This window comes from Arvicola amphibius, chromosome 6, assembly GCF_903992535.2.
Source record: "Arvicola amphibius chromosome 6, mArvAmp1.2, whole genome shotgun sequence".
In the NCBI taxonomy this organism is placed as follows: domain Eukaryota; kingdom Metazoa; phylum Chordata; class Mammalia; order Rodentia; family Cricetidae; genus Arvicola; species Arvicola amphibius.
This window is the reverse complement of record NC_052052.2, coordinates 64,707,669-64,732,022: the sequence shown is the minus strand read 5'-3', so window position 1 is coordinate 64,732,022 and position 24,354 is coordinate 64,707,669. Positions and strand designations below refer to the sequence as shown.

General features: G+C 41.2%; 1 protein-coding gene across 8 annotated transcripts in view; it reads right to left on the bottom strand.

The window, feature by feature from the left end:
- Window positions 1–22,988, bottom strand: part of Mpdz (multiple PDZ domain crumbs cell polarity complex component) — a 155,989-nt gene extending 133,001 nt beyond the window's left edge. For all 8 annotated transcript variants that reach the window (XM_038333928.1, XM_038333930.1, XM_038333931.1 and 5 more), the window contains exons 1-2: window positions 22,837–22,988; window positions 914–987 (exon numbers count right to left, since the gene is read on the bottom strand). In XM_038333928.1, the coding sequence (XP_038189856.1) occupies window positions 914–929 (16 nt within the window). In that variant the 5' untranslated portion in view covers window positions 930–987; window positions 22,837–22,988. The remainder of the gene's footprint in view (window positions 1–913; window positions 988–22,836) is intronic.
- Between the last annotated feature and the right edge of the window lie 1,366 nt (window positions 22,989–24,354).

The window sequence follows — 24,354 nt, the reverse complement described above, 5'->3', positions numbered from 1 at the left end:
TATAACTAGTAACTGCTGACAGAATAAAATCCAGAAAACAGTGGTTTTAATGGAAGCCACACTTTCCCTTTCCTTCTCCTGAATTATAAGGAACTTGCCTATGTGTGCCTACAGTTTTTATGGTCTATGGTTTCAATGCAGAATGGGACATGGAAAATGTGTCCACACAGAATTTTATGGTCAAAGCAGGAACAGAATCCAAAGTCAAATGTCACAAACAACACTTTTTTCTCTTTATTGTCCTAATTCCTCAAAACTGGCAACTGTTGAGTTAACATCATTGTCCTAGCGACAGACTGAGCTGTGCATACCCTTCAGTACTCAGTCTCCCAAGAGCTACCTGGAGAAGGCACAATGCTGACATGGCAGATTCTGTAGTGTGTGCCACATCTGACACAGCCTTCTATAGTCAATTGTTTCTAAAATTATACTGCAGTAGGGGAAAGAGGAAATCCAGCTCTCTCAGCCTAAATTTATCATGCAGAAATTCCTATTTGAAATGGAATTTGAGAGATGATTACAGTCTGATTGGGCAGAACCAAGCACTAAGCAGGTCCTCACCTGCACTAACAAGTGAGGGCTTCACTCCTAACTTACTGTTGGGCTTTCCTGGGATACCCAAACGTCACGACTGTGGTCATATAACAAAACAGAGCTTCCAGTAAGCTTATTCAAACTTGCAATTTATAGACTATCTCACATGTTTATTTTTTATTATAAAGATTTGTTTTTATAATCATGTGAATAAATTTTCACAAATATAGAAATCCATTACATGGTTCAGTGCTACTGGATAAAAAAAATTAAAACTCAGTTACTACAGCTATGTAGAGCGTGGAACACTGAGAGAGCAGTGGAAACACGTTCCCTTCTGACAAACGCAAGGAGGAAGAGAAGTAGGAGGAAGTCCTACCTATGGTTTCCAGCATCTTTTCCAGGGCTCAGTGTTTCTCTATAAGGATTCAAAACGCCAGCTAAAATAAAACTCTGTGGAGAAAGGAAATAAAATGGAGTCATTCTGTTTCAATAAACAACCTAAAGAATAAAAAGTGATTGTTGTTATTATAATTCTTTTATTAAAATTATATTGAGTTAAGTTCAACAGTTTTCTTTATATGCAGCAAAGAAAACATTTTAAAATCATTTTAAATGTTTTGTAATAGTTGCAATAATAAGAAAGCATAAGTTATATATGTGTGTGTATACATACACACACAAATATATATATAAAGCTGCCAAAGTGTTCAAAGCATTTCCTTAAGCTCCTCTCAAGATGGATCACTGGTGTCCTGAATTACAGCAAGACCCTCATGCCACAGAACAAGAGGGCTCACTTGTGTGCACACAAGAGATTCTGAGAGCAAAACTGTGAAAACTTATCTCAGCCCAGATGCCTACAGCCCTAACTCGGAAGACAATACACACACCGCTGAAAATGTACTATAACAGCACCACAGTACATTAAGCAAGAAATTATAAACTGAATAATTTTATTAAAAAAGCACGGTGTCACATTTTAAAGGTTTTCCAAATGTCCCCATGACTAGAATGTTCTCCAAAAAAAAAAAGAGCATAACCCTCAAACATCCCCAAATCCCAACAAACATCCCCAAATCCCAAATTGTTTCAATCCACCCAAGTCCATTGCTAACACTTCTTTCACTATGCTCTTTGAAATAGTGGACACACACCTGCAAAGCCACTTTCATTAACCATCCCCAACCCTTATACCATGGTTATTCTTCACAGCCACCTCCAGAGCTGGACCTCCTTGCTGACTCAGAACAGAGTCTCCAGGAGAGAGTTAGTCACTGTTCCTGAGCCAAAAGGAATCCATTTGATTCCTCCTCATTTTAAAAAGTAGAGTAAGTTGTGATTGACCAAAAACTAATAAGTGTCACTAACCAAACAATACCACATGGTACAATGGCACATGTACAAAACTGCCATAACAAACCATATTACTTTATATGCAAGTTTAAAAATGTAAACTATCACAACATACTCGAAAAAAAAGAAAAAAAGATTTTCTTCATTCTTGGTCTTGAAAAAACTGTCCAGTACTCTGAGAATCACAGGCTCTCCCCAACCACCTCTGTGTGGGAAACTACACACTTGGACTACTAATGCACAATGTGGGCAATGACTGCATAGAACACTGACCGCTGCCTGCAATTTCCCTGGGCACTAACAGGGGCAGTGTTTACTTTCTTATTCCAATTTGGAAGACACTCTGACAGTACCAGCTCCATTTCCAATAGCAAGATATCATAAAGACTGGTGCTTCTTTGGAACAGCTCCCCAGTACAAAGAGAAGGCCCTAGCACAGACCCAGAATTGAAACCAAAATAACTATGTGGCCTTAAACAACGGGCCTCGCATCTCAACCTCAACTGCACAGAGGACAAAGTCATTTACTGTGTATGCTAGGACAAATGAAAAAGATAAAATTAATCCCTTGATTGATTAATCGGTGTCTGTGCTGTTAGTGGTAAAATTTAGAGGTTTGTGCCTTCTAAGCAATCAGCCCTTCAAAAACTACCTTCTTCCTGAAAAGGAAGCTTTTCCTTCAGGAGACAGTAACTAACACGGAGTCCCACAACAGCACAACCTGCGCATCGAGTTGGAGGCATTGGAGCACTCTGTCTTAAACTGGATGTCTTCATCAAAGCCCTCCCCACTCAGGGCTCAGGGACCTATGCAGAAGAGGAGTTAAGACTGTAAGAGGCAGAGGGAATGGACGACTCCAAGGCAACAGATCCTGCAAGCACAACAGGACAGATACATGTACGACCTTACAGAGACAGTTGCAAGCAGGACGCCTCCACAGGTTCATGCTGGATGGGGTCACAGAACTGAAGGAGGGAGTGGACATGGTCCCATCCCTAACCAAGAAGGTATTTGTCAAGAAAAATAATCAGCTTTTTTTCAATTGAGTGTCACTGGGCGTGTCAGCTACGCTTCAGGGCAGGCCACATACCCAACAGTAGCTGCCAATACAAAATGAACTTCAGGGTTTATGTACTTTTTGATTCATTTTATTTTGGTTTAACTTTTTTTTTTGTCTAATTGGTCTTTTGTTTGTTAGATTTTATTTCGTGGGTTTGGTATGTGACTGTGTGTGCTCACTTGCAGAGCTGAAGGAGGTAAAACATGATTGAAAGAGTCTGTATCAAAACTAATAAAAAATATAGTAAAATAAAATTACTTTCCCTTGTTAATTTACTTATCTATTCTGAATCTGAGCATATTTAGAAATAAGAAACACAAAGTAAGTTTTTGAAAGAAAAAATGTTACTGGTATACTCAATAAAATCTTGGCCAATACATGTTCCCTATGGAAACTCAGAAAGATGGGCGGTGTTGAGAAGATGCTTGGAGGCTAGCAGGCTTATGAAGAATCTGCAGAGCAGATCCCAACTGAGAAAAACACTGTTGCCCACATTTAGCCACAAGCCAGTAATGGAGAAACATAATCTCACGCTCCCCCTCCAAGGGTTAAAAGGAAGACAGCAGTCAGTGGCAAATCACACAGTAGTGTAGAGATAAGAGCATTACTCTTGCGGATTTCAGAGATTTAAAACAAAACAAACAGAACACAGTCCCACAGTTGGCCCACGCTGATGTCCCTAAAGTAAAAGCACAGCTTCCAGAGGTTTCCATGGGATTTACATATCAACAACTCTGACAGGGACAAGAACATTTTTTATGTTGTTCTTTTCTATGTCCTATACCCTATCCCAAATATCCATTACTAATTATATGAAAATGTGTAAGAACAGAACTTTAGGGGTATTAAAAAAAAAATCAAGTCTACTCCCTCCGAACTACTGACCCTAATTCTTCTACTCATTTTCAATTATCCTTCCCTTTTTACATCTCGCCATTGCTGCAGCTGTGCAATTACACAGGCGTGTGAAAAGGCCCCACCATGCAGGACCCCATTCAAAGCACATGTTCCATTATTCTCTTAGGCCTCACCATCCACTCACTTACAGAGGAGGAAGACCCAGGGTAAGCCCCTTGCCTCGGGTGACGTCACCAGTATGAAGCCAAGGTTTGAACACACAGGCTGCCTCCAGAGTACACAGTTAAACTACAGCAAAATGCTGGCTCTCAACAGGAGAAAAAACTCACTTCACCATTTTTTTTCCTTTTCAGTGGTAAAACTGCATGCAAACCATTCCCCGACCCCCTACTTTGCTCTCTATTGCTGTGATAAAACACTGACTATAGCCAGCGTGGGGAGAGCAGAGTTTACTTGGTTTACATTTTCCTAACACAATCCATCATGGGAAAAATTCAGAGCAGAAACTCAAGCAAGGACCTAGAGACAGAAACTGAAGAGGCCATGGAAGAATGCTGCTTACTCTCTTGCTCTTAAGGCTGCCTCAGCTTGTTTATGCAACCCAGAACTATCCTCACATGGGTAGCACAGCCCACAGCAGGCTGGACCCTCGTCACTCATTAACCAAGAAAAAGTTCCTCTACTTCCTAGATAACCCTAGTTTATGTCAAGTTGATTAAAAAGCAAAAAAACTAACCAGCACACCCATACAAGATTAAACCAATGAAGAAAACTAAACTCGGTGAAAATAAAGTCTAAAATTAAATAAACTGGTACATATACTTTCAACACAGCCAGCTGTCAGCACAATCTGAACAAGTCAGAACCATGTAGCCTTAGAACATATTGGTAAGGCCTGTCGAAGAAAGGCAACATTCATCACTTATATGACATTCACATATTTTTAACAAATCACTTTTAAAAAGCAGCATTTAAAAAAAATCCTCAAGAGAAACTAAGTCTACTAACAATGTTCAAAACATGGCTGCTGCATTTCAGGGGCGAGGAATAAAGCACCCAACACAGGCAGAGCCATAGAAATCACCCGACACAGGCAGAGCCACAGAAATCACCCAACACAGGCAGAGTCACAGAAATCACCCAATACAGGCAGAGCCACAGAAATCACCTGACACAGGGAGAGCCACAGAAATCACCTGACACGGGGAGAGCCACAGAAATCACCCAACACGGGGAGAGCCACAGAAATCACCCAACACGGGGAGAGCCACAGAAATCACCCGACACGGGGAGAGCCACAGAAATCACCCGACATGGGGAGAGCCACAGAAATCACCCGACACAGGGAGAGCCACAGAAATCACCTGACACAGGGAGAGCCACAGGCACAGTAGTGGCTTCCCACTGGCAACCACCCACATGTTCTACTTACAGTCGTATTTCCATCTGCTTATTGGTGTGATGTTCTTCTGTATAGGGAATGTTTTTATTGGTTAATGATGTTTTAGCCAATGGTTTAGCAGAGTAAAGTCAGGAGGGAAATCTGAACAGAGATACAGAAAGAGTTGGGGGAATCATGGAGACACCACGTAGCTGCCAAAGGAGAAAGAAGCCAGAACCTTAACAGTAGGCCACAGCCTCGTGATACCAGTTAACAGAAATGGGCTCAATTAAGATGCGAAAGATAGCTAAAAATATGTCTGAGCCATCAGCCAAGCAGCGCTGGAATTAATATAGTTTTTATATGATTATTCGAGTCCAGGTGGCTTGGTAACGAACGTGCAATCTCTGACTACAGGTTATAAACAAACCTGACGTGTTTTCGTAGCCATGCAGGAGGAAGAACAGGACATATCAATCCGCACTCAATGGGTTTGGTATTGCAGAGTATCCTGACTATCTTGCTGCCCACAGTACCTTTGGTACCGGACATACAGTTCTCTCATCTTCCAGATACGATGTGAGGACTTTGCAATGTCACAGAGCTCTTAAGTGGGGGACGCTGTACCTGAAATCTACTCTGCCTGACTTCTAAGCCCACACTCTATCATACTGTCCCTGTGTGTTTAGACAGGTTCTCACCATGCAGCAAACTCATTGTGTATTCCTTAAGCTCTTAATCCTCTTCCCTCAGCCTACCAAGGATAAGTGTGTGCTACAGAACTCAGCCTTCACCTTCTATCTTCCGTAAAGTCCGGAAAATAAAACATAGTAGAGGTAACTGATTTTTATAAAAGAGAATATATAAGACGGTGTATTACATTGTTACTACCTATATAAAATAGGAGGATATAAAATGCATTATAGGTAGAGATTAATAGAGACATTCTTATAAGAAGCATAAAAGTATATATTTATAAAAACTATTTCCACAGGTTTTACAAAAATGCTCACAGTGACATACAACCAGGCCAAAGGGGGAGAAGAGGAAACTGTATTAATGTAGTTATATATAAACAAGTTCATAGAAAGAAACCATTGCTTTAACTGAGAATCCATGTGCTTTAAAGTTTGAATAAAAATAGTATTATTTCATTGCATTTTTAAAATATTTCCTACCATTATTGTCTTCCTTCTTTTCTTAAGCCGCCACCTTTTTGTTTGTTTGTTTGTTTGTTTGTTTGTTGAAATTTTGAGACAGGGTTTCTCTGTGTAACAGCTCTCGTTGTCCTAGAACTAGCTCTGTAGACAAGGCTGGCCTCGAACTCACAGAGAGCCCACCTACTTCTGCCTCTCAAAATTAAAGGTATGGGCCACTAAGTCCAGCAACTTTTCCCTTTAAAGAGGAACAAAGATGCCACCTAGAAGAAACAAATACATGGACAATAAAAGTTTAAAAATTTTATTAGTTATGTATATATTTATACAACAAATACATTCAAACTCACAAACGTTCATTAACTTTAATTTTCAAAATTATTGAAAGTTACTTCTATTTACTTTTCCCTTTTATTTTTATTTTCTGTGTATGGGTGTTTAGTATACATGTATGTCTACATTCATTTTTTTTAGATGGTTGCCTGGATGAGAGGAATTCTTAACCTTTCAAAAACACATGTATTTCCTTCATAAATTGCAGATACTCCAAAATATAAAAGTATTTTTTATAAAGACTTATATCTGCTTCCTGGGTTGCATATCTAAGTTATAATTTGTAATGTTTTGGGGTTAAAGTCCTTTATTTCCTGCTTGTACTCCACTATGATGTCAACTCTAGAGTGGTAAGAAGCCTCAGAGACATACAGCTGACACACTAAGTGCTCACTGGGTTGGCTATTCCACATAAGTCCATCGGTGGTTTCTGAGTTTCATTCAACTATGAAGCTGGAGGAACACGTTTAAAGCTCATTACATAAATGAATTCTGTTTATAGCGATTGTATTATTTATGTCCTTCCACCTTCATCAAGTTTTTGTTAAAGTATCCAAATACACAATAAAGCATGGTTCTGCTACCTCGTCGTTGGCACTCAACTCACATAGTTTCCACCCACATCCCTGTCTGACAGGACCCTGCTCTCGGTCAACTCCCATCAGCATACTGACTCAGGAAGCCATGCTTCTAAGAGTGAAGATTTACTCTCTTCTGTTCTCTCACTCCCTAGTGAAACTCAAAGGAATTTGGGCTGTTGGGCAGTTTGCCCCTGTTCACTACCATATTTTTTCAGTGTGAACGGCCAAAATACCAGATGCCACACATATTTCTTGGCCAGAACCAGGCACAAGGATTCTTCCAAGGGTGGCTCTGGCAGATAAATGTGTCAATACAAGATTCCAGATGCAGCCAGGAGCCCAGAAAACACTCACTCCTACCACAGGGCTTTCTTGGGAGACCTCAAACACACAGAAGGATAAACTCTGTGGTACAGAATTCTCAGGTGTAATTCCTACACTGGAGATGAACTCTCTAGAGAAGTTACTTTTGGCTCCTGCTGTTTGCCCTTTTGCCTGCCTGGAATGAGGCAATTCCCCAGCGAGCCTGGGCACACTGTGTCCTTGGTACTGATAAAATGCACGGGGACTCATGCATCCCCATGGACACAGAAACATAGCTGGCAGCTGGTCTGCAATAATTTGGAGCTGCAGAAGTGGCTGGCACTGAAGATGCTTGTCATCCCTCGGTTACCTACTCAGTTGTGTTATGCCGAGATTACGACCCCCAGAGAGAGACCACCAGAGAGGCCCAGACTGTAATAAGCAAGGTTTAATCAGCATATTACACACATGTTTTGAACTCATCTCCATCCCTGTTACAACAAGGTAGAGAGTTGTATCTCCTCTGTGGGGTAGGCTTTTAAAGGCATAACTACAAAGAGAATCTTTGAAGATGCTTTGGCATGGGTACAAGGACTTTTGCTCCCTCCCATTCTGCTAAGTCAACTTTTTCCTTGCTCTTAGAGCAAGGCCACTGTTCTTGAGTTAGGCCATCTTTATCAGCCTGTACCCAGTGGCTGGCTGGGCTGAGCTAAATGACCTTGTGTTTGGAATCTCCCAGATGGGAAAGGGGAAGGCCATTATCTTCCTGGGAAAACATTCTGCTAGGAAAGTCCTTTGAGAATAAGGGGTGAGGGTCCCCACAAGTTGGTAAGATGGAAGTGCAAGTCTTAAGACAGAACAATATGTGGCTTTGTCAGGGCTAAGTGAGAGATTCCTTGGTGAAGTCCTAAAATGAAGTGAAGAGAAACACTTTCCTTTACTGAAAATCACCATGGAACCCGGAAACTGGGAGTGGAGGGCGTAGGCAAGGCTCTCTCTGCTCAACTACCTCAAGTCTTCTAGGGTTTCCCTTGTAGTTCTGAAGAGTAACTCGATTTCAAACATTGTCTACTATCTTTCCAAAATGTTTCTGCAGTTATTGGATCTTTTCTACAAAATCATCAAGCGTGCCGTCTATCATATCGCCTACGTAGTTACCCTGAGCTATACAACACTGCCCGTAATTAGATATTTTTATCCCTCCTCATCAATCAGTGCTTCTAAATTCAGTTTGTGGCTTTCTTGATTTCCCCTGCTGAATCTGGATAAGGGTAGAGAGAATGTTTACAAGACACTCAAGGAAAGACAGGTTCACATTTCTGATCAGAAGTTGTCTGGTAAAACACAGCACAGTCAAGCAATAGTTAGTGTGGCTGTTTTCTCTCCGTACTGTGACTGTGGGGACTAAAGGCTTGTGAGCCCTGCTCAGAGAGAGGCCATGCAGGGACTGTGAATCGAGGGGCTGTCAGCAACTGTACCCTCACTTTCTGAGCCCATTCTTCACAACAGTTTCCAAAAAGCACTTCAAAACCCTCAAAAAATCAGCTGGTATATGGAAACCCTTGCTGTCATAAGTATTCATTATTTTAGAATAGTAAAATCTCTTCAAGTTTTTCCTCTATGCCTGCTATCACCAGATTTTAAAGCACAGCACCCAAGATGTTACCACAGCTCTCATCAGGAGCCTCTAGATGATGAAATATCACATATGAAGACTGTGTATGATAAAACATCAAAACTTATCTAAAATTAATTTGGCTACAAAAGAATTTGGAAATGGAGAAGGAATGAAGGAGGAAAGATTAAAGCCTTGGCCATATTCCACATCATTTTCCTGACTGAGAAAAGTAAAGTAACCTTGCTCCTCAGACAAGATAGTCAAGTACCCCTTTAAACCTGTTTATCACTGATATATCTAAAATGCAACCTGTTTATCTAAAATGCAGGTTGAGTTGTAATCTACAAATAAAAGCAACAGTACAGCTTTTGGGGCTTATAAAATGTGCTGTTGACTAAGAGCTGTTAATACAATTGCATACTGCCAGGTATGGTGACGCACACCTTTATTCCCAATCTCAAGAGGCAGAGACAGGTGGACTCTCAGTTCAAAGCTATCTTGATCTACCTGGAGAGTTGCAGGACAGTCAGGGCTACAGAGAGAAACCCTGTCTTGACAAAACCAACAAAACTGTGTCTAAGAATTACTTGTCATTAAATCTTATGTAATAATGACGCTTCCTAGGAACAAAGCAATATGCACATGGTTTATACTGCACAAAATAGAGCTGTTTGTGAAATACTGGTCATACGTCCCCGTATCCCTGAGTTGAAAACATGTACTTTCCAAAGATGCTTTCAGAGGCTCAGGCAAACAATGTTTCTCCATGCAGGCAGTCTATAAACAGAGCCAATGAGTTTTGACCTCTCTGAGCTGTTCGAACCATTTGGAAAAGTCAGCTATAGCTAATGTTTGTAAAATGCCTATGAACAATAGGCATACAAAACTACTTTGATTACAAGTTTGTATTCTATTTAATGTCTCTACATTAATCACTATATTTTTGTATTTCCAATAGTGTGGTGGTTCTAACAAGGAATGACTCCCGTAGATCCATGTGTTGAATACTTGGTCCATAGAAAGTGGGACTATTTAGAGGTGTGGCCTTGCTGGAGTAGGTGTGGCTTTGTTGGAGGAAGTGTGTCACTATGGGGTGGACTTTAAGGTCCCAGAAGCTCAAGCTAGTTCTCCTCCTGCTATCTGCAGACTAGATGTAGAACTCTCAGCTCCCTCTCCAGCAGTGCTGCCATGTTTCCTGCCATGATGGCAATGGAGGAATTTTAAGCCATTCCCAGTTAATGTTTTGCTTTATAAGAGTTGCTGTGATTATGGTGTCTCTTCAGAGCAACAGAAACTAACCGAATAAGTTCTTAATTTAATCAAAGTTGCTCGCTTCTGAGTAAGAACTGCAGACTGCCCTATTCTTACCTATGTAGACAAGTACGAGGCTTTAGGACACCTTTTCCATTTCCTGAAAAGTTTTTGCATTTGTATTGATGGTTGGTATGATATATGTATATGTGTCTTCACATGTTTATAAGAGCACATGTGTGCCCATGTATTTGTAGGCCCGAAGTTGAGATTGGCTGTAATCCTTGACAAAGATCTGCCTTTTTATTTTATTTTAAATTGGACCCCTAGCTAGTCTAGCCAGTCAACTCTGCCTCTGCCTCTGAGTACTCAGACTACAGGAGAACACCAATCCTGTCTAGATTTTTTTGCATGGGTTCCAGGGATCCAAACTTGGGTCCTCATTCTTGTGCGGAAGAACTTTATCCACTGACTCATCTCCCCACCCTCCACCATGAACAATTTCTATACTACTGAAGATAGCAAAAAAAATCCTGCCCTTTGACTTAACCTGACAAATTGCCAATTCCAATAATTCAGTTTAGTCAAAGTATTGACAGCTGAAGTGTTACTAAGCAGAAGTCAATGGGAAGAGACTGATGTATAACTAAGACACAGAGAAGCAAATGTAGGTGAAAGGAAGAGCATGTAACAAAGTGAAGAAGCTGAAAGACACAGCAAGACGGAGCTGCATGCAGATGACTTGGGCAGCCCTACAAACGTCCTCATCCTTCACAAGCCTAGAGTTAGCACAGCTAGGTGTTGTTCACTGACGTGGCGTATGCTCAGGAAGGAACCACACCATTTCCTCCACCAACGTCAAATCTTGTCCCAAAGAAGAAAATGTAATTCTAATTTACTCTTCTCACCACAGAGCAAACATGTAGTCTTAAAAAACATGTGAATGCTCAGAAATACTATGGAGGAAGCAGACATTATTATTACAATATTAATCATATAAAACTGGTTGCTTTAGAAAAATCCACCACAAAAGAAAATTATACATATTAATCTAAAAATGTGGACATTGACACATATGAACAAGTCCAGAATTAACAAGTGCATTATTTCATCAAGTATTGACAAAACACTGAGATTTCCAAATGTGAGGCACAAGGAGAATTAGCAACTGTTCAAACAAGCTCAGAGCCCAGGGTTCTCCCATTCTCCTTCAAATGCCTACTCTATATGGCATCTTACCCTCCCTTCTTCTGCTCTTCCTTTTCTGGGAATTGACACATATATTCCAACTTTCTTTTCCTATTGTTACAACAGAAGACCGTGAGAGATAACTTGAGAGAGAAGAGTGTCTTTCAGCCACATTTCCAGGGTCCACTCCGTCATGGCAGAGACGTCAAAGAAATCAGAGCTTGAAGAGGATGGTTACATTATGCCCAAACTCAGAAAGCAAAGTGTGATGGATGTTTGTGCTCGGCTCACTTTTTCTTTCGTATACAGTGGGTGTGGTGATATCTTGTTTATGATCTAACAAATAAAGCTGACCTGAGAATCAGAGCACAGAGCTAGCCATACTACTTAGCCAGAGAAGCCAGGCAGTAGTTGGCACACACCTTTAATACTAGTAATAGGGAGACTAGATGGATCTCTATGTTAGTTCAAGGCCACCCTGGGCTACACAAAATTGATTCAGTCTAAAAGAGAAACAGAGTTTACACAAAGGTCATCCCAGCACTTGGGATCACACACCTTAATTCAAGCACTAGGGAATTGGAAACAGAAGTAATATGGCTGGGAAGAGAGAGAAATGTTAGGTGGGAGAGGACAGGAACTCAGTGCAGTCTGAGATGCAGTCTGAGCAAGCAGATTGAGATGCAGTCTGAGCAAGTATTTTGACATGCAGTCTGAGGATGCAGTTTGAGCAAGCAGCCTGAGGACTCATAGACACGATCCCCCTTTAGTATGAGGATTCAGTAGAGGTAAAAGGTCTCTCTAGTGGCTGGTTACACTGTTTCTCTGATCTCTAAGCTATCACCCCCTAATATCTGACTCCAGGTTTTTATTAAGACCAAATAGAATTCATGCTACAGAGTGGGATCCAAACCCAAGGAATGGTGACACCAACTTTTAGAAAGAGTCTTCCCACTGCAATTAACCCAGTCAAGAAACTCACTCACAGGTGTGCTGGGAAGCTTGCTTCCTGAGTGTTTCTACGTCTTGTTAGGTTGACAGTCAACAGTAATGATCCCACAGAGCCTCACACTAGAAAGCACTCCAGCCATACTCCCCACGTTCGAACAAGTAAGATGCAGGTGGTGTTCAGCACGACAGTCTCTGTCTCTAACAGTTTCACTGTTTGAACTAATTCTCCTACATCACAGTACATTTTTAAATACTCATGTTTCCAGCTTTAGACCTCTGTCTTTTCCATCTGTACAATTTTTATTTCCTTTATCTTCATCAACAATTTACTGACCAGTATTTACACATTTTAATAATGAATTTCAATCTTTTTAGATTTAAGAAAAATACCCAAATTGTGTTTTGAAAAATCATTTGCCTGTCACTGTCACTGAAGGCACAGGAATGGCAAAGAATAAGAGCACAAGCCTACCTTCTGTGCACCAGCGAAATGAATAGCCTACCGCCATACTGTGATGTGCTTAGCACCTAACATCATCATTTAGAACCAACAGAATCTGGAGACATGACACAGAAACCCATCCAGAAGGATGAACAAAAAAAAGAAGGTATCCAGGACAAGGAACAGAGTTTCCTGTTGAGCAAAGGATACTTGCTAAGGCAAGAAACGATAAGGAACACAAAGATCACATGGCCATATGGCTGTAGCTCTCAGTGAGGGAATGAGAAGAGCTAGGAAAGCAGCACTTCTGTGACCTGCATGGGACTGTACTGCAGGCAGAGTAGAGCGCGCGCACACACACACACACACACACACACACACACACAGAAGAAGGCTGCAAAATAGGAGGCTGGAACACAATTTTGAAAACAATTTTGGCAACAGGGTAAATAGTTTACCAGAGAAAGAAAAGGAAACAGTAGTGCCACAACAACAAAACAGAAAAACAAACAAACAAAACAAATCCAGAGTAGGGTGACAGCAAGAATAAAATAAAAAAGGCAAACATATTCATTAGAGCAGCTCAAAAGGACTCAATTAGCTCCAGGAGCAGTGGACAGAGGAAATGGGGAAGTGACATCAGAACAGGGTACCTCTCCCAAAGCTGTTCTGAGACAGGATATACTGTGAGACTGCTCCCTGAAAGAAGAGCAGCAGATAAGAGAAATGGCACAGCCTCCAAGAAAGCTGGAAATATGTTCCTTAAAGACACACTGAACTTTAAATGGTTCTGGGAAATGTCAAATAACAGAATGTAATTGTAGATGGATCAACAGCAGCCCAAACCTTTGCAAACGTGTTGGATGATACCTAGAGTAGACACTGAACAAACGGGCTAAATGTCACTTAGGAGAGACATTGCAGAAATGTGCAAATAACCAATTATATAAGAAAATAACGTGGAGCTAGGGGCACAGCTCAGTGGTTGAGAGCAACCATTGTTTTTGCAGAGGAACATTCAGTTCCCAACACAGTCTTTTAAACCATGTAGAACTTCAGTTCCTGACGATCCAACACCTTTTTCTGACCTCCACAGGCACCAAACACATAAATGATGCTCATATATACATACATGCAGGCAAAATACTTATAAATTTAAAAATAAGTTCAAAGAGAGAAAATAGCATGGGGACATCAAACAGATAATCAGTGGTCTCTCAACTGTTGCTCAACATAAAGACCAATGAAGAAGGCAAAGATGGAAAAGAGAACTGAGAATTGAGGTTAGAATTACACACAGAGACCCTGGAACACACAGCTCTAAACAGGATCCCTCCCCTCAGAGCTCGGGTAACTGATGGAAGAAGAGGTGAAAAGAATGTAAGAGTCAGAGGGGATGAAGGACACCAGGAGAACAAGGCCCTCTGACTCAACTAAGGAAAGCTCACACGAACTCACAGAGACTGGAACATGCATACAGCCTGCAACCGGTCTGCACCGAGTTCTCTGCATATATGTATCTTTCAGTCTAGAATGTCTACGGGACTCCTGAGTATGTCTCTGATTCTTGTGCCTTCTCCTGGGTTCAATTCTTTCTGTTAGTTTGTCTTGTCCAACTTTAATGTGATTTTTGTTTTATCTTACTTTATTTTGTTATTTTTTATTGCTACCTCTTAGAACTCTGTTTTTTTTTTTTTTTCTAATAAGGCAGAGGGAGTGGATCCAGATGGGAGCGAGGTAGGGAGGGGAACTGGAAGGAGTAGAGGAAGGGGAAACTGTAATTAGGATGTACTATACGAGAAAAGAATCTATGTTTTAATAAAAAGTGGGGAATGAAGCCCCCCCCCATGAATATTTGGAAATAGAATGATACATGTAATAGTATCCTAGTGGTAAAACTCTGTTAGACTCCTCATGCTTGAGCATGCTGAACAGTCCAATCTGTAAAACATTACTGCCAAACATTAAGCCAGGTATAGTATTAACAGTCATTTAAGCCAGGTCTGGTGACTTAGATCACTAGCAGACCACTAATTTCTACTACTCAAGATGATTAAAAGTTCAAAGCCACCCTGAACAACTTAGAGACCCTTTCTCAAGCTCAAAGTGAAGGTATGGGGGAGATGCTGGCATCTGATTCATAGTAGGCAACCTGCTGTTTAACTGCCAGGAATGCAAAAACAAACTAAAACGAATTATTTAGTTTACACCAAATATGACTCATTTGACAACACTTTGGCTTCTGCACTAATTAAAAAAATACTAATAGAGCCGGGCGGCGGTGGCGCACGCCTTTAATCCCAGCACTCGGGAGGCAGAGGCAGGCGGATCTCTGTGAGTTTGAGGCCAGCCTGGTCTACAAGAGCTAGTTCCAGGACAGGCTCCAAAGCTACTGAGAAACCCTGTCTCGAAAAACCAAAAAAAAAAAAAAAAAAAACTAATAGGAGATAACCTTAATGATTAAAAGTCAAGTTACAATTGGGCAGAAATTGAAGGACCCTAAATAAAATGTCAGTCATCTAAAGGGTAAATTTAACACTCCTATCAGAATCAAAAATATTCCCATAATCCCCAAGGTGGAATAAAGTTTACATATTATGAAAACATATCCAAGAGAGAAAAATCTATCGCAAGCTTAGTCACTAAACCAAAGCAAATTTACTTTTGGATCTTCTTAATTATATAAGCACACACCGAAGAAGATTAAATACAACAAGAAGCATTTTCCATGAACTGTACTAAATAATTGCTAGAGAGAGCCCTGTACTCCTCTCAGAGGAGATGTTATGCCTAAACCCAACAGTAAGATCAGTCCTTGGTAGCCAGGGCTGCCAGGGGGCAAACAGTGAAGGGCGGAAATCCATGCTTGCTGGCATGGTTCCAGGTAGTTCAGATAAAGAAAAACTTATTGAAAAGTATATGGTTATATGACCCTGAACACAAACCTTAGGTATATCAAGATAAACTAACATCAATTCAATGCCCTAATTGCTGATTCACTAACATGATAAGCCACATTATTTAGCTGCCAAATTCTATTTTCTAGGAATCTTCTGGTTCACCTGGACAAGTGGCATTTTCTCCCTGAATTGTCTTTTTAAAAAGGTTTTTGCTCTTTAAATAAACATTTCTCCTTAAATAACTCATCTACTACACAACTATAGACACAAACTGTATTTTACTAACACTCAAAAGAGCACACCTAATTTTAAAACGTTTTGTTGTATTTTCTTTACTTTCAACCAAGTGGTCAAAAAGTAGAAACAAACTCATAAACACTAAAAATGACCAGGATGGACTGACGGTCTATCCCGGGGTCCAAGCACTTCTAAGGCTGAGGCAGGAGGATCACAGCCTGACACTGATAACCTCTCAAAAAAACTAAAGACAAAGAAAGACGGCCCATAGGAGGCTCAAGGGTCTCGCCAGCGGAGCAATGCCGCCACCTCTTTTTGACGGCATCTTCCTCACAACTGAAAGCAGTGGTTTTCAACCTAATGCTGTGAGCCTTTAATATAGTGCCTTTTGCTATTGTGACTACCCAACCATAAATTATTTCACTGCTAATTCATAACTGTAACTTGGTACTGTTATGAATCATAATGTAAATACCTGATTATAAAGGATGTATGATATATGACCGCAATAGGGTCATGACCCACAGGTTGAGAATCACTGGCTTAGATGCATGTTTTCAAGTGCAATGTTGACCAATACAGTAGCCTGGAGCCAGCATATCTATTTTGCTTCTGAAATATAGCAAATTCTATTGAGCTATTCTATGTATAAAATATAGAAATGACTTTAGAGACATTTTTATGCAAAAGACAAATGCTTTATCTGTAGTTCATATTTTATTGCATATTTAAATAACCTTTTGAAAAAACTGACCTAAATAAAACACTGTTAAAATAAATTTCACCTATTTCTTCATTTTTCTTTAGTATAGCTCCAAGAAATTTTAAAATGTATGTATTTGGAGTTTAGGGTAAGAGCACTAGTTAGTCTTGCATGGCACCAGATTTCTGTTCCCAGAATCCATAGCAGTTGGCTTGTAACCTCCAGTAACTCGAGTTCCAGAGGATAAGCTATCACCATCAGGCCTCCACATGAACCCACAGGCACCTGCATATGCACATGCAACAAACACACACACACGCACGCACACACACGTACACACACACGTACACATACACACACAAGCACGCACGCACACACACATACACACACACACACGCACGCACACACACGTACACACACACGTACACATACACACACAAGCACGCACACACACACACACACACACACACACACATCATTTTTGATTGTCTATGTCTCCTGTCTTCCTGCTGGCCAGACAGGTTGAAATGGAAGAGGTCTGCAGTTCATCCCATCTCTGATTCTTGGTACACTCAATGGTCTTAACCAGAATATTTACAGAGAATCTATCATTTGTATAACCCCATGTTAAATAATTCCTTTACTGCTTAATGCTTTATATATGCACATTATATAAGCTTTTCATAGAGGGAAAGATAACTCTAACAAAAATGATTTTAAAAATACTAGAAATCTGCAAGTACATGCAGAGAATGTGGCATGAAACAGGAAATAAAGCACAGGGCTCATCATGCTATGCTCAGACCCTCACAAGGAAGGATTTGCTGAGTTATTTGTTTATTCTGACTTCACCTGATATTATTAAAAGTTAAGTATCTTGGATCTTTTTGTTGTTAAAGTCCTAGTGGCATTTTTAAAACTATTGATTACAGATCTTGAATGATCGAGTAATATCAAATAAAGACACTGAAATTTTATGAGCATCCGAGAGTTCTCTAACTTTAAGAAGACTGAGACACACTGCAAAATATAAGTCTGATGTACACTCAAAACACAAGGATCAGGATACACTATCCTAAAATATGCTCCTTTGGCATGAGGATTATTTTGATCTGAATGCAGTGAGTAGCATAAAACACAGAAATATTCCTTGCCCTCTACCTTTCCACCCCAAATAAGGCAAAAATCACTTATTGTTAAAATACAGGTACTGTTATACATATTCTTTATTGTTACTAGTAAAGATATTAGCCTCACCCATGCCAATAAAAGAAAAATTCTTACTATACACATACACATACAATGCACACACACACACACACACACAATGCACACACGGACTCACACGCAAGCACACACACCCATCTGTCCCCATGTCTAGCCCATTTCAGGTGTTCATTTTTCTCTGTCACCTTCATGCAAGTAAAATTACAAGCACTTGTTATATGTATATAGCTTCTTCACCAATCAATACGTCTTTTCTTGTTTGAATTCACAGTTCTCAGCTACAGAACTACAGGGGCAAAGCATCTACTCATCCACAAAACTAAGAATGACTACCATCTCTCTATGCCCGCCCCCATCCATGCTATACATTCCTAAACTGGCTCAGCGTGACCATATTCAATAGTCCTCTAGAGTAGGAGAAGGAGAGCCAGGAAACACTCTATTAAGCTCTACACACACACACACACACACACACACACAATCAACTAAGCTACCTTCTGCATTCATGTCTGTTACCCTTAAAAGGAGTTATGAAAAGAAACAATTATTTATAGTCAATACAGCCTTCAAAGGTAATCAATCAAAGAAATGATATATCCACTATATACCCAAAACTACCAAGAGTAAATATTCAACAAAACCTTAACTGGCTTTTTCCTTCAAATGAAGCGCATGCACACGCGCGCGCGCGCACACACACACACACACACACACACACACACACACTTAGTTTATTGTCTCTGCTTTTCATCTTTTTACAAATGTTTGCTTTCTTATACTTCCTTCATGGATTTACTGGAGGTAAAATGGTTTTATGAGAGTGAGAAAAATAAAGATGAGAATTCCCTAAACCCAACAAGTCTAACTAGCACAGGCAATGGCTAGAAAGGAAGAAAATGTATGAATGATTGTCTCGATTTTCTCTTTTGTTTAGTTGGCTTTTCTTCACCCAGATGGTCAGAGCTGGAAGAATGGCTTTTCCATGTCTCTAAATCATCAAATGTAATTTCAACATCCAAATGAGAGCTTTTGTTATTTGATTACATATGATTACACTGCCTTTTTAATCTTCTATTTTTTTTTCTGAAAAGGGGAAACTTTCAAAAGAGGAAAAGACTATGACAAAGATTAGGCCACAAAAGACACTTGGGACATAGTTTCTAAAGCAATGGCACTGTGCTAGGTGTGGCAGTGTGCCCCCACATAATCTCTGCACTACAGAGTGGGGGCAAAGGAATCAGGACTTGAAGGCCAACTTCAGCTACACACTACACAGTGAACCAGAGGTCCCCTAAGGCTACATTACACCCTGTCTCAAGAAACACACAGTCAATTAATTAAACAAATTGTGTTGTTTGAATCTGACACAAAAATTATGCTTACATTAACATTTTTCTTTTTTAATGACCGTTTTACTATTTTTAATACTTAAAAAAACAATTTAAGAAAATTATGCTTTTATAAACTAAAGTTCTATCTTCAAAAAAATAAAAGGAAGGGCCCTAGACACACAATACCCAGTGAGCATTTAAAACTATCGGCCTTGGGCCAGAGATAAAATAGCCTTTCCCCAAATAGCATTCTCCCTGTCTTGCCAAGCATCGTATTACTACAGTAATGTTTAAACTACCCAGCAGCCTCCTCAATGACCCTGCTCTTTCACCATTGGCCAACCTCTTCTGGTTCTCTTCAGCTCTCCAAGAACTTTCTTACGGGCTAAGGAATACATCATCGCTCTCTCCAAAACTCACAGGCAATCCAAATCCTTAGTACCTGACAATAGGATTCTATTTGGAGATTTTCTTTAGAGAAGTAGGCAACGGTTAAATGGGGTCATTAGGGGCCTTAATCTAATGAGACTGGCATCCTCTTCAGAAATAACGTCAGCACATTCATAGAGGGAAAATCATGGGAAAATACAGGGAGAAGTCCTACAAAGCAAGGAGACAGGAACCAATCAGCCAAATGCCACACTTGTTGATGGCTGCCCCTGAGAACCGAGGGCATCACTTCCTGTTGTCTCAGCCACAACCATTATAGTTCTCCAGCTCTTGAGTCAACTACGGCGGACTGGAAATGGGATGCCTTTTAATGCACACCTACAACTACGTGGCTTTGGAAGCAATCACTGGGTAGAAGCCAGTAGAGTTTAGAAGCACATGCCAGGGGAGCCTGGATTGGCTTGAAGGGATTGCCAGAAAAAAAAAAAAAAAAAAAAAAAAAAAAAAAAAAAAAAAAAAAAAACAAGGACAATTTATGACTTTCCTGAGATCCCAAATGGAAATGAAAAACCCTGAGGAAAACAGAACTCTGCCTGTATTTCCGTGCTTCCTAGCACTTTGGCTTCATCACCCAGTCATTTCCCCTTGACATAAAACTTCAATTCTATTCTAGAGAGATAAAAACTGAGATCCCCTCTGTCTCGGCTGCCCACCTTCTTCCCAGACAGGTCCATGCCTATTTCTTAATGTAAACTACCCACGTATATTAACAGCAGCATCAGCGACAAAACTACATCACTTCATCATGTCCAGAGACCTAAGTTCTCTTGGCTGCTCTTTTTATGACTCTCAAGACCACGTGAAGAGCATCTGCTGTCCCATGGTCAGTAGAGACACCCTCAGAATACTATCTAGTATCTATTTTGTATTCCCCTTCCAAAACTCCTCACAACCCTGCCAGTGCCCAAGCCAATGTAACAAGTCTCCTATCTACCTATTACCATCTAACCACTACCTACTAACTACCTTAGACGTTGAAGGCAACTGGTTAATTAACAATGATTTCTCCTGGCTGACTTTCCTCCCATGGAGCCCCATAAAATCATCTAATTATAATAGTTCTAGCATACTGAACAGAGTTCCTCAGTTTTAAATAAATACTCTTCAGTGCATAATGTTTAAATTTACAAGAGAAAATATCTTTCTTATCATCAAACTGATGCTTGAAATAATGTAACTATATACAAAGACATTATACCTAAGGCCAAATATCTATTTTTACAAACCCATAAAAGCAGGGTGTGTGTGTGTGTGTGTATATATATATATATATATATATATATATATATATATATATATATATATATGCTTTTCCCATGCACCATCTAGACATCCTGAATTCACTGAGAACTGATCTGTTTCTTCATTCTTGAGTGTAGAGCTTTCTCTGGCAGATGGGGTAAACACCATATTTGGAGGCATATCAGGTCCAGTATGACAACTTTGCCTCAAAATATTTGATGAATTTCAGAGTATGTTGGCCATGTTATGAATGTAAAAAGTGGAGCCAATCTGCAACTCAACTCCAGTCAAATCTCTGATGACAGATTTGGGATGTATTCTACACAATCATCTTTCTCTAACTCAGGACTGTTACCTTCCCAGCAATTTACTGTTGCTCAGCAGCTTCTAAATCCCCTAATCGTCCCTCCAAACCCTATGTCCAAGCTTTCATTTGTCAACCAGTTTGCCTACCTTATTAGTTAAATGTTGCAAGTGCTAACCAGCACTAAACCAAAGCAAATTTGAATTATTAAAATTATCTCCCTAGTGACCTCCAATGTACAGAGAAGTATGCTGTATAGACAGCCTTTGCTCCTTTTAAAAAAGCATTAAAACGCAAACTCACATCTAAAGACTCGGCTATCATTATCTGTGTGACTGGAATTTGGAGCACCCTAAAACAAACTTAACTCCTTCCCCAAGCCACCACCAGGGTTTCTGTGGCAAAAGAATATGGTAATGGAAGAAAGAAAATCAGAAGAAACTAGAAGAACTACCAAGAGAATCCAAGGAAAAAAAAAAGGTACATTATGAAAGACAGTATGTGTATGAGCTATTATATATGTGTTGAGCAAACGCTCCATCAATTTTTAGTTATTTCTAACAAATGAGGAGAGGAGGAGACATTAAAACAAGTTACAGGGCATCCCAAATTAGCTTTACTCTACCAAGAGACATAGCTCAGGTGCAATTATCCAAAACTTTGTATTAGAATTTCTAATCAACAACGTTCAAATTTTATTAGGATTTTAAATACAACTGTTTATCTGGACTCTATCAGCCTCTAAACCATAATATACTAAATGGAATAATTTGATCATTACACAATCCCTGAACAAATTCTACATCTCAAAACCTCGCAAACTCCCAGAACCAATCTCTTCTCTGTTCCCAAATTACTGATTTTATGAAGGGCATCCTAGGGAAGGTCTAAGGACACACAAAGGTGATGTTGACAGTGCAGCTGTCCTCCAACCCAAGCTGTTCTCAGACATCCCCTCAGGACACTGAAATAACGCAGCGAGAGGTTATCTCGCCGGCTGGTGAAGTCATCATCTTCCTCTTATCTGATGCTAGAAGGAAACCCCAGCCTCCACCCTCAGGCCTGCGTGCCTGCGGCGTCCTCCCCCTTGCAGCCCCCCTCGCGCCCGCCACTGCCGCCGCCCCCTCCTCCCCTCCGCCGCCGGTGACCCGGGAAGGAACTGCCCAGCCCCCGCGCCCCTCGAGAATGCCAGCCCCTAGTGCTGGCCTTGGCCCCCCGCAGCACCGCTCCAACACAAAGCTTCTCCCGCACGCCCCCTCCCTGTTCCCAGGCCCCGACCCGCCCGCGCTCTCCGCACCGCCCGGGCCCGCGCAGAGCAACAGGCGCGCGAGCCCGGGCGCAGGCCGCGGGGAGAGCCCGGCGGGGAGCGCGCAGCCGGGGAAACTTCCAGAGTCCCGGGGGCTGTGCTCGCCCGGGCGGGGCAGCTTACCCGGCTCGGCGGCCAGGCGGGGACTCTCTCTCCGCTGAACTCACGGCCCTGGCAGCTCGGGTTGGGCGCGCACGTTCACGCGTGGCCCGGGAACCGGAGCCCGCGGCCGGCCAGCCGCGCTGCGCGCCCAGCAGGCTCCCGAAGGCCGCGGGGCTGCGGGAAGCGGTGACGCCGGCGGGGCGCGCTGGCCAATCAGGGGCGCGGCCCAGCCGCCTCCGGGATGGAACGACAGGCGTCCTGGCCTCCCGGCCCGCGTGGGTGACGGACAGCGCGACGGCCGCAGGGTGTGGGGCAGGCTCCTACATGTGACTTCCAAAGGAAATGGTTTTTTTTTTTTTTCCTTTGGTTGGTTGGTTGGCTTTTAGGAGAACTATTTTCCAAATGCTGCGCGGGAAATACTTGCACTAAAATGTTGTTCATGTTTTACCAAAAACTTGAATTCGGCTAAGAAAGCAGTTTTGTGTGTCTTTTATGCTCCCGACGTCTTGGACTATTGCACTCTTGAGCTAGTTGCGGTTTCCCTAGTTCTTTGTGAGGACTGTCCTCTTTGCTCTAGTGGCCCGTTGAGAACCGCGGTGGCCAAGGGGAGCCCTTTCTTGAGAAGTTAGCACATCAAGATGCATTCTTAGCCTGATGAGCCAATTGAAAAGGGGGTGGGGGGGCAGTAAACATGGGGAAGTGCTCAGGATTGTCTGCTGCTGGAAAAATACTCATTTCTGTCTTGTGCCATTTGCAATTGTCTTTCTATTGGCCTCAGTTCTGGAGTATCCATCCCCACCCTCACCTCTACACCCTCCCACCCCTGTGAAAGAAAATGCTGCTTTCTTTTTTTTTAAATCTAATATTAAAGTGTACAATTTAAAATTCTCAGAATTTAAAATATTTACAAGAATGATGTTTGACGCTGAATAAAAGTATACTATTTTTTCCTTGGCAGATTTGTAATTTTGTTTTGTCTACTAAAAGTCAATTTGCATTTCTCTAACATTTACTATTTAAGGAGAAAGACAGCACATAAAATATACAGAGCTACAGAATGAAACTGATGTCTTTCGCTGGACATTTCTGCCTGCTGATGGGAGCTGGTTAAACACATAGCCCAAGCCTTCAATTTCCTTGGTTCCACAATCTTGAATCAGCATAGATTTGCCCAGCAGAAAAATACAGACCCTAACTGGATGTCTTCAGAGTTTATGAATACCAATCAACTCTAGGATTTTAAAAAGAAAAATGTAGTTCAGATGAGGGAGCGTTCATTCAATCTCTTCTTTCTCCCCTCTTTGTATCTGTTCTGTCGGTCTCCTTTCTTAGATACAAAGACAAAATAAAGGAGAAGTAGGAGGGGCTTTCACCAGTCCCTGACTTCTGGACTGCGCTGATAGCTGTCTTCTTGAGGAACGTGCCTTTCTCTACCTAAATCCATGGGATGTGTCTTCATCTCATAGCTCACGTTCTCTCATGCGTTCACAGATGCTGAACAGTCTTCTCTGAGTCCTTGCCCCTGTCCCGTCTTGCCCT